Source organism: Ptychodera flava, chromosome 21, assembly GCF_041260155.1.
Source record: "Ptychodera flava strain L36383 chromosome 21, AS_Pfla_20210202, whole genome shotgun sequence".
Classification (NCBI taxonomy): domain Eukaryota; kingdom Metazoa; phylum Hemichordata; class Enteropneusta; family Ptychoderidae; genus Ptychodera; species Ptychodera flava.
The window spans coordinates 18,424,618-18,436,221 of NC_091948.1; the positions used below are offsets into that span (position 1 = coordinate 18,424,618).

At 36.4% G+C, this 11,604-nt stretch overlaps 1 protein-coding gene across 2 annotated transcripts; it reads right to left on the reverse strand.

Annotated features, from left to right (window-relative positions):
* Nucleotides 1–3,259: 3,259 nt before the first annotated feature.
* On the reverse strand, nt 3,260–10,352 carry LOC139121627 (tumor necrosis factor ligand superfamily member 10-like). Of its 2 annotated transcripts, none has more exons than XM_070686677.1 (5): nt 9,858–10,352; nt 7,412–8,382; nt 4,836–4,969; nt 4,366–4,435; nt 3,260–3,901 (listed from the first exon to the last, which is right to left on the reverse strand). In XM_070686677.1, exons 3-5 carry the CDS (start codon nt 4,959–4,961, stop codon nt 3,675–3,677), a joined length of 423 nt encoding a protein of 140 aa, XP_070542778.1. In that variant the 5' UTR covers nt 4,962–4,969; nt 7,412–8,382; nt 9,858–10,352; the 3' UTR covers nt 3,260–3,674. The 2 variants fall into 2 exon arrangements, with proteins under 2 accessions (XP_070542778.1, XP_070542779.1); XM_070686678.1 differs by having other exon boundaries at nt 3,281–3,901; nt 8,328–8,372.
* Between the last annotated feature and the right edge of the window lie 1,252 nt (nt 10,353–11,604).

Below are 11,604 nucleotides of genomic sequence, written 5' to 3' on the forward strand. Positions count from 1 at the left end.
TTCTACTAGCTGTTTATTGCTTGAAGTTATTGGACATTTCAATCGTGACAAAGGCGGCATGATGTCGACAGGTGACGACATGTTGTGAAATCAGGATACGGAAATCAGGAGTTGAAATTGCTATTAATTTTTTTTGTTCTTTCTTCCTTGTTCGAACAACTTGAAGCACTCAGTATTGTGGCTGCTTGAATGTTTCCTACTTATCGTTAAGTAATGCTTCAATTATCGATCACATGTTTACGCATCCAACCAGGAAAATGTAGGCATTTTGAAAAGTCAGACATTTCAGCGGTTTATGTCTGTACATGTCGAGTCGGACTGGGAAAAATTAACACGATTGGAACTAATTTGGGATAATTGGATGGTGAAGTAATTTAATCGATTTAATCTGCAAATGTAACCTCATCTACTTTTCTTTTTAAGTTACACACTTGTTTTTATGAGTAATGTGTTATATTACAACATTCAGCTACAGGGCATCTAACACTTGTGAGAAATTTGAAAAATATGAAGATCCAATTATCCCCAATTAGTTCCAATGGTGTTAATTTCATCGGTGTAACTAAAACCTTGTAAACTTACCTGTTCTCAGTGACATTCCAATTTCGCTTTTTTCTTAGTAGACCTTCGTTATCAGCTGCTTGGATAAAGAGAAATTCAACATCCATTTTCATTTTGAATAAGAACTTTAAATCCGACGTATACTTTTAACATTTCTAAGACTAAGTGAGTTATAAATTACGAAGGAAAACGAATATATTTTATAACATTATGATGAATCTTTTTTCCAACCATTTTAATGCTTAATATCAGACCTTTAAGTTCAAGATCTCAGTGTTCCGATCAGTACAACATGGTTTTTTGTTTACAATACCTAATACGCTGAGCACACGATAGAAAATCATGCCAAAATATTCATTGATATCACTGCCATTCTCTACTCTCATTTAAACTGTCAAAGCTACTTTCCTAAACTTTGTTCTAAACTCCTTTTCCTGTAGCACATTTAACAGTTTTTTTTAGAATCTGAATGTTGTCAGTCAGCTATTGAGTCAGAAAGTTATATTAGAATCGATTGGAACCAATTTTGGATAATTGGATAGTGAAGTAATGTCGGTCAAATCTGCAAATATAAACTCATCTATTTTCTTTTTATGAGTTATTATAATATTGCAACATTCAGCTATAGGGCACTTAAAACTTTGTGATTCAGATCTGCAAGGGAAGGCACTTTTGCAGGCATCCAAGAGACTGGCGACGTTTTATTCAAGGAACATTTTATGCAGAAATAGAAAATAGCTTTATACGCAAGACAGCTTTTCAGCACATTTTGCATTCTTTGGTCTGTACTCTCTCTCTCTCTCTCTCTCTCTCTCTCTCTCTCTCTCTCTCTCTCTCTCTCTCTCTCTCTCTCTCTCTCTCTCTCTCTCTCTCTTTCTCTCTCAACTGTATATTTACTTGTCGAAATAGCTGCATACTTCAGCGATTACATTTCACAGGCATACTGAGAAGTGATTTCACCGTTTATTTTAAGATTCAGTGGTAAACTACTAAACAAGTTCAGTACAATCGACAGGGATCAAACAACAGGCCACACATTGTAGCACATTGATAATAATTCCCTACTTTGATTCTCGGTCACTACTATTTGTTTGCGGTTTCGCCGAAGAGCAGATACTTTGAAGTTTTCATTCTTTCATTTTTTCCGTCATAGAACAATAGTTGGCGAAATTCATTTAAATTGCACTGTTCGCGATTTCTTGTTATTACGCACGCGCTGACCTACAATGTGACGTCAGGCCATCAAAACCAGTCCTTATCGGGTTTGGTCAGGGTACGCTCCCGAAGTAAATATCTAGGGTCTGAACAGTATCGATCGTATACATACATTGTTCTCAATGGAAAAAAGAAGAAAAACTGAAATAATAATACCTTTTCTAAAGTTTATTTGTTTGTCGAACAACATCTCAGCAATGATTCGTTGTCATGTAGCCGGCGATACTACCTGCAACACTGTTTCCATTGATGCCGTGTACAGAATCGTCGCTGCAGCTACAATACATGGACGTTGATGGTGCTTGCTGCTGCGCGGCCGGAGGGATCCGATTCTGCTTTCACTTTCTCGATAGTCGCCTGCAGATTTTGAAGTTCATTTTGGAAGTAGTTGTACACTGGTATGGTAATAATAGAGTACTGTAAATAATAAATGAGACGACGATTAGAACGATGGCGACTCGCGTTACCGTCAAGTGTTTACCGTCCTGTTTGTCGCGCATACTTGTTGTCGATGAGCGCAAATGTAAAACGTGTCAGAAGTAGAGAGCTGCGGTCAGTTCAGTGCTCCTTGGCAACCTTCCTGTTACCAGGATAATGCGTGAACTTTAACAATTGGCAAACTAAGCTACCATTTCTTCTTCAAAAATAATGGAGCTACGAAACGACGGACGATGCCAGTAAACGCTTCTATTTTGTAAACCTGTTATTACCCGGAAATGCCTATACATTTTAACTGGCCAGGAATCCAACAAAACGACAATACTTAGGGATTATCCCGCATTGTTGCATAACTGAAACTTCTGTTATACAAAACTTATCTGTTCAATACGATCACAAATTTCTATATCACGCTATATTAAATGTGAAAATTGTCCTTTTCTTCATAAAATTACAAGATTTTATAAAACACGTTAAGAGTGCCATTAGGGTTGTGCTGTGATTCAGAAGCTGTATGGTTCAGTGAATAAAGGGTCAAGGGTCAGGCAGACTGAAGGACGAACAACGTGCAGAGGGAGATAGAGACAAGAACTGGGCCACTGTGGCAGTGAATTTCAAAGTAGGTACGTTCTTGAAAGAAATTACACAATTACAGTGAAATGGGTCACCATAGTAAAAAATAGTTGCCCCTGGGATTTTGCCTTTTCTTCGCTTTCATCTTTTGTCTTCCTTTTTTTACATCATTGTCTGTTTATTATGCGAGCAATTCTAGCATTGTTCCGAGATATCCATCATAACTCTGAAGTTCTTAGTGTTTGTATGTCCACTTTCCTATTTTGAATTGTCTTTGAAGTTTTAGCAGTTTTCAGCCAACATTTGGACCTGTATTTCTTCGTAAAGTTTGAATGTATGTATGTATGTATGTATGTATGTATGTATGTATGTATGTATGTATCTATGTATCTATCTATATATATATATATATATATATATTATATATCTTTGTACATATCTTTAATAAAATGTAGAAAACATACACTAATAAAATAAAAACATAATCTTTTTATTTCATTGAATGACACCATTGTACAACTAACAAACCTATGTAATTTCATATTAAAAATAAAATTTTTTCATCAATATAGAAAAATAGTTTTTTTCTCTGTATAAATATAACAAATAAGAAGACTTTACAAGTTTTAGAAATTATTAGACTGATAGATTCAGTCTTGTATTGGCTCTCCTCCGGCTTGGCTTGAGTAATGTAGAGCCATACACCGCTGAATCTTTCTGTCTTAGAATGCTTTCTCTACCACAACAGTGACTCCATTCTATATGATTACTTTCCACATTTTGATTTATTGGAGTTGATGTCAGCGAACTCATCCATTGTTACTGTAATCCAGAATTATATGGTCGGGCAAGGTGACTCGGCACGCATTAACCTAGGCCGCTGATTCTCACACACGCTGTTCATCACTGACGAGATACATTCCCATGAAGGTCGATTCCTGTCGGCAGTCCAACTGAACCTCACTGCTCGGTAGATACACTTTCATGTAGATATTGTCTCCCTCTTTAAGTTTGAACAGTCCGGAGTGGAAACTACTCAGAGACCCGTAGGTGCCATCTCGGATACGAACACTTTTCATCAGGTTAATATTTTTTGATGAGTAGTCTGTGCTGACTGTGAAATGAATATCACGAAATTAATTGGAAGGCAGTCCTTTGTTTCACTCATTCCCCAAAATGTTGTGTTTCTATATTCATCTAGTAATGCATGAATGGAGTATGTTACGTGTACCACAATATCTTTTTGTATTGTGTCGATTTGTTTGTTTGTTTGTTTGTTCTTTATATGCAGAACGAGGCCATGGCGACGAAAATTCAAATATTTCGATTGTACATTTGAATAATTGTTTAAATAAACGACAACGAAATAAATAAATAATAGATAGATAAAAATAAATATTAATTGTCGGCCTGATATTATAGTTTGCGTTTGATTTCAGTAAAGAATTTTTCTTTGAAAAGCCACACATTTAAAGTCCGTTTTGAATACAACCCATACGTCAACAGGAAGAAAATCAGCCTAAAGGAGCCCCCGACATTATGTGTGATCACAGGAGAGTCGAACAGAAGTTTGCATACTTAACACCGTGTAATGGAGATATTCCTTCAAATCTGTGTCATCTTCGTTCCCTATGACTTGGAAACCAACCTGCAATCAAACCAGACACGAATTTATCAAATGAAGTGAATGAATATGTTACGCTATTGTATCGTTTGCAAACATTAACGATTGAAGAGAAAGCATCGGTAAAATATTGTAATCCTTCAAACAGCCCTTTATGATATCTTCTCTCACGGAAGTCAAGATCATATTCATAGAGGCTATAGATAATAGGTGTAATTTAATAATTCCGGTGAAATTTCAAAACTTGCTTTTTAGAGCTTAAGAGTTGAACAATGACATGCCCGGGACCTGGTGGCTCGTCAGTCAGTCCTCCAACCTCAGAGTGTGTGTTATGACGAACGAACATACACGAGTACACGGGATAATTTTGAAATGTGAAACACCTAGCTATTGAACGCCGTGTTCTTCAACTTTGTTCACGCACCTGTGAGTAGACATTGTAGATTCCCGACTTTGGAACAATCATGTGATAGTCATCGACATCAACGTTTTCGCTGAAAGAGATCACATTTTTAGAGCTCCACCTGCCGACTTTAAGCATTGCATCCATTGGTTCATCTGAAACGACAGAAGAAACACACGGCGATTTTTGTCAAATATCCTCATGTTAGTGTGCCGGGGATTATATATAGAGTGTATGGCCATTGTTTGTTTCACTATTGAACGTCCAGCCACTGTGTGTCCGTTACTGGCTTTGTTAATTCCAGTCCATCGAGAGTTTAAGGAAAATTACGAAGTGTAATATCGAACCACACGTAACTGTGGCTGCGCCGACGTCGCCCGTTGTCAATGTTTTTGCTTCGCTGACGACAAACTGCTCTTCCGGATTATAAAAATCATCCTCACACTACGATTAGTACATGCAATTTTCTTTGTCGTAGTTTTTTTATCTGTAATGTCATCCATTTTACGATAACTACGAACCAACATGAAATGAAATCTTGTAGACGACAATTTTTGTGCATACAAACAAAAATAGTTCCGGGTCAAAATTGGAATTACTCATTAACATAAACAAATGGCATAATGTTTTTGGTATTTGCACTGCAGTGCAAATACCGGTAGTGCGCGCGCTTTTCGATGCAAGTAAACTGTGGTACATATGTAATAATATTCGTTTCAGTAATAATTTGATTGCAACCAAAACATTACCAAAACAATAGGCAAGAAAACATGTTAAATATAAACATAAACTAACTATTGGCTATTTTTTTCTACTTGGAAGGTGTACTGAGCTTTTCCATAGACTTATATACTGTCTTATCTGAACCAGAACCATCTCTCTCTCTCTCTCTCTCTCTCTCTCTCTCTCTCTCTCTCTCTCTCTCTCTCTCTCTCTCTCTCTCTCTCTCTCTCTCGCTAGTTCAAAGCCTAAGACAATGTTTACAGGGACGACAGAAGAGATAAAAACTGTATCGTTTCAAGCGAATTCTGCCGGAATTAGGTCGACCTTTGACCAAAATTCCCAATCGATAGCCGATCTTTCGAAAACGACGGTTTATGTTTGTTTCAATTCGATGACCAGTGCAATAATGGCATAGTTAACTCAGTGAACGCCAAGGTCAGTTATTGCGTTTATTCTTGATCTCAGTGTTAACTTGCATAATTCGAAAAAATGAGAAAAAAAACATCAATTATTTATGTAAATTCATAGTGCAAGATCAGTGTTACAATCTTCACTTCTGAAAGTCAAAATTTACGGACTTTTCAGACTTTTATCCCTCCCATCGCCAAAATAGTAGAAATTTAAGTTACGGCCCTAATGCAAAGGGCCACTGAATTTACAATCTTGATATGACAGCTTTGTTGCTCAAAATACGTGCTTACAGAAATGACAACAGAACAAGTAGGCTTTTTCATAGGTTACAAATACTATTTTCTAGAATGATCTCGTTAAAACCTTACGGAGTGATTTTACAAAACTGAAAAGAAAGCAAATACGTGTTTATGTAAACTCTTTTTTCCGCGTACTGTATTCTACTCAATTTGTTCCAGGTAACTTGCTTTGTTGGACTTTGATGTAATCGGTCACCGTGGCAGCTGCACTGCATGGAGACCGATATCTGAATCGGATCGCGTGCGTGATCTCTGTACTCTTTGACCTTTACTACCATTTCATGCGAACCGTCAGTTCTGAGATAACCATCAACGATTGTTTCAAGACCTGATGATGTACCATATCGTAGACGGCGGGCTACGAGTACACCTGGGGATCTATACGAAACATTTCCGTAACTCTTTGTCAAGTCGGTCATATTTTCAGGCCCGAAAATAGTATATCGTCTGTTAATCGTGACACCACAGAAACATTTTTCGATTGCGAGATGAAATTGTTTTGCCAAGTCATTCTTTCATTTTCAATTCAACTTTCAAAGTCACAAAGCAGTGTTAACACACGATATAGAGATTTCCAAAGCTGGCGCTAGGTATTTTGAAGGTCACATTCTTGAGTTGTGTTGACTTGAAACATTCAAAAAATTGCACAACACTTCAGATACATGAGTCTGGTTCATAATTTTTCTTTCACTTCGGATTAAAGTGAGAATTTCTTTCCTTTCCAAAAAGAATCAAGTGGATGAATCCAGACATTTTTGACACAATAATTTGAAAAAAGTCTTCATTATTTTATTCATGGAAAACATCCCTTCAATACTGAGAACATACAGTGATTATTACAATTTAATCAGACACTTTATTTTTACAGGATTATTGCAAACAAAACGATTTGTCAGTGAACATTTGTGTTTCTGAATATTAGTTTGATTCTGTTGCCATGGGAAACAAACATCTTCTAGATATAGACTGTTTTATTTCAAAGAAATCGGTTATCATTTTTTAGTTACTTTACAGTGTTTATTTTGTGTTTATTTTGATTTTGGCAAGTGTTTGTTGCCAATTTTATCGGCTGTTTTCCTGTTTGTTTATTTTATCCATAACAGTTTATTTACTTCTAGTGCTGCTGTTTACTGGATACAATACAAACCATAAGTACATACTTACTTGAATCGAAGCAGTCATAAGATCCAGTCACGTGGGTTGCAACCGGAATCGCATTTCCGATTCCCGAAGATACTGTTATCTGTGTTCTGTTTCGTCTCAGGATAGACTCCACCAATCTCTCAACTTGACCAAGAGTCACGCGATTTCTTCCTTGATTCAATAAGACAACATCGCAACAGAAGTTGTTTTGTAAGGTATTTGTGATACAAGTTCAAGTTTTATCAGATTTGTTGTGCCAAATTGAATGCAATTTCTACAAAACGTAAACTATAGGTATTGACAAACTGTAACCCCTCCCGGACTATACCGATACATCGAGGTGTTCAACGTCTTGAAGTTCAACTTTGAAGAAAAACGAACCAGCTTTTGTATTCCGTTAAAATTGAATCGCTTCTAGTGTAAAAGTCAACGAACACAACCTGGCCGATTTCACCTAATCAGCCTCAGTCCGATCCACATCTATATTAATTTGAACCAAAAATTGCTCCTCTCTGGTACAGTCGCCTGTATGTAAAATTGGGTGAAAATGGAACCAGTCGAATGGCATATCAGATATCTCTTCAATGCGAGTATCCCGAGAATGTTAGGAACAGTATACATCAATTGGTTGCCCGTTTGTATTTTGGTGAAATAAACAGTATCCGGTGTACTTGTTTGTAAACTTTTAAACCAGGAAAGGTGGAAGTTTAACTTTGTCTGATTTATCTGGAGGGTTTTCCTTGTATCCTTTGTTGGCCAAGAATATGAGTGTGAATGGTATTAAAGATGCTTTATTAAAACATGAACCAGGAAAAGTAGTAAGTTTGAAACTTAGTTATATTGTGTGGAAAACAATTAAGGATTGTTAAATTGTCTGGTATATTATACATCTACTAACTGTAATTTGTCAACTTGAAATAAAAAACTTCCAGCTTACCTCGTATTTTGTCCCAATTTCGCTTTCTTTCTTCGTTGAAAATTTCTTCAATAAGCTGAATGGAAAAAAAAGAAGAGTACTATTGTATGTAGTACAGCAGTGCAGAAAACTGGTTTAATGCTCAGAAAGATGATCTATCTAGTCTTTTATTAGGTCGGTATTTTTAAGCTAGTGCGCAACTGTAAACTGAAAATTATAAACTTTTGTTCACATTTAATCTCCTCAAGGAAACTTTTACCTCTCCCTAATATTCAAGAATATAAATCGCGGGCATCGCAAATTTTGATAACAGAGAAAATTGCCAGGAATTTGCCGATATTTGAAATTTAAAAGGTCACTATCGCTTTGTTAAATGTATGGAGAAATAAAGTTTTAACACAAAAAGACGGTAAAAACTTTATTTATTCCATAAGTTTGATGATCCCACCAAACAATAAACCAAAAGAATATTGTAAATACTGCTCTGTCGATTCGTGAAGACAAATTTGCTTTGTACCGCAGAAAAACAACGAAATGCGTGTATGGTCTTGGTATGGGCAAACTCACATATATACTCAAGTAAGTTAATGCATGGGTGTTTGTACCCACCAAGCCAAAAGTAAGAAAATGATCAATTATCTTTAAAAACCACCAGATTTGATTGATATTTGGCCTAATTATTGAAATTATTAATTCTTGAAAAAAATGTCTGCCTAAATCTTGACGAGTTGAGTCACGTGACGAAATCTGATATTTTCCGCCAAAATTTACGCCTTTATTAATTTCAATATTCCAACCGTAACCGTTAAATTTTCTTGATTTTCTCTGCACTTTTGGAAACAACATCTATCATATTCTTTCAAAAATACATGGCACTCATGAAACTCTGTCTATACTTCTTTCTGACATTCAAAATATTCATGTAAAACGTAAAAATATATTGCCTTTGTTGTTTTTTTGTGAAGAAATGTTATTCAAATTCAATAATTTTGCATCTGCCACTAGTTTTAACACAAGTTCCTATCCCATTTTACATTACTTGGTCATAATAGTTAAATATTTTGATGTTTAGCGGTTGGAATATTCAGTTTTTGCAATATACAATTTTGGCGGGAAAATAAAAGATTATGGTCACGTGACCTGACTTAGGTAATATATTGTGATAAATTTCAACTTAATCGAATGCGAAACATATTTTTGGCAATTTTCACAATTTTCTGACCAGGTCTGATTAAAAAGTATGTTCAAACTGATATTACATGTATGTAAGCCTATGCCCATGCATTAACATACCTGAGTAGTCGAGAAATATGTGATAAAACGCATCTGAGCATCTTTAGGGTAGAATGTGTTTCGTAAACCCAGTTTAAAAACTGACAACCCCAGCACGTACTTGTGAAACGAATTACAAGTAAAAAAAGTTCGGTTAACGATAGGGTAACCCCAAGGCCGTTGCTATGTATGACGTCACTCAGTTAGGAGGGGGAGGCGGAACTATCGCTACAAAATGGGATGTACTTATTGACGTCACGATATAAAGTTTTTATTTACCGCTTTGAGGGTTTCCTGGTGTGCGGTGTGCAGCAACTCAGTAAATTTCAACCCGCTGTCGCTTCGTCAATGTCATTATCAGAAACATGACCTTCTTCATTTTCAGAATCAGTGTCACAGATGCAGTCTGTCCTTGTTTTCGCCTTGCTGAGTTCAGTCTTAAGATGCTCAAGAGAAGGTTTCAGTTTGTCCAGTTCGCTTTGAAAGTAAACACTGACTATTGCGATGATGAAGGGATAGACAAGCAGGATGATGATAAGAACTATCACCAGAATTAACGCTCCGGATGAGAATCTAGTTGCCCTCTTTTCGTTGTGCATACTTGTGGTCGATGGGCAGAATTATCAAACCCAAGCGTCCTCTCATCGATAGAAATAAAAACCTGTTTAGCAGATGCTTGACTGCAGACAGTCTCCGTTGATCAACTCATGTGCGCTGCCGTCCTTGTTTCACGGGCGCGAAGTAGTGAAACGCTGGCCGGTATATAGCTGGACTACTGTGAGCTAACGAGTGTCGCGAGCTATATTGGCATACTCTTGGCAACCTGCCAACATATTCATGCAGGTTACAGTAGTAACTACCACGTAACAGTCATTTGTGCGAATTCCCCGAAATAGAAAAGTTCCACGAACTTTTGAGTGTAAATAAGATTTGGGGCGGGGGAGAGGGGAAGGGTGCTAGAAGTGCAAATCATGAGATACGAGATTTGATTGTGTTTCATGTTGATGAGGGCTTATTTACTTTATAATGTTAATTATGAACAGTAACCCCTTACGCCCACGACAGTAGAATTCCCTTTTGAACCCCAATGTATTTTTAAAAAGATATTAAAAATGCGTTCATATACGAAAATCATTTATTATACAAGTAAGGAAACTACGAGGAAATAAATTTAGTAAATAAAAAAACAAAATATGACGACAAACCATCTAATCAGAGGCCTTACAACTCTACCGTTGATGTCAACAATAAAACTCAAATCTGATAATCAACGTGGTAAGTTAGTCCATAATTCAAAATTCTTGATACCATCAACATACTGATTGATGTAACTTGCATTTCACAACAGTATTCACGAACACGCGGGGCAGTTATGATCACGAATCAGGTTTTCTACTAACTCACTGGGTTCATTGTCATGAATATTAAACCAAAACGAACGAACATAACAAATCACTGGGTTCATTGTCATGAATATTAAACCAAAATGAACGAACATAGCAAAATGTCGAACAGCAAGCTGTAAAGTTACGCTATAGATATTTGCTTGTTCTGACTCCCTATTGCCACGCCATGACGTCAAGACTCTGTTGATATAAAATACACCAAAGCTTGTACATACCCTTATCAGCTGAATCGTGTTCACCTTAAAAAAGAACTTTATCAAGAACTTTATCAGACAAAAATTGCTGTTTCGAATTAGATATGAAAAAGGAAGTAAATAAACTTTGATGCTGACGGAACTTGACAGAACTGTGATGTAAAAGTACTCGTTACTCACAGCGAAACCTCAAGTGGATACAATGTCGATAAATGAATATTAGCTAGTAGACTATCGATTTTTTGTCAGCTCGTATGAAGTCAAGAAGTGATTTTATAGATCTTGAATGCATTTTTTATTAGAAACTATAAGTTGTCAATTTGCTTTGCTGTCCTCGTGATAGATCACGGAAAAAGTGAGTGCAATTTCCTTTATTTCGGTTTTCCTTAATCCTCGTAATCGATTTTCCAAACATACACTTTCCAT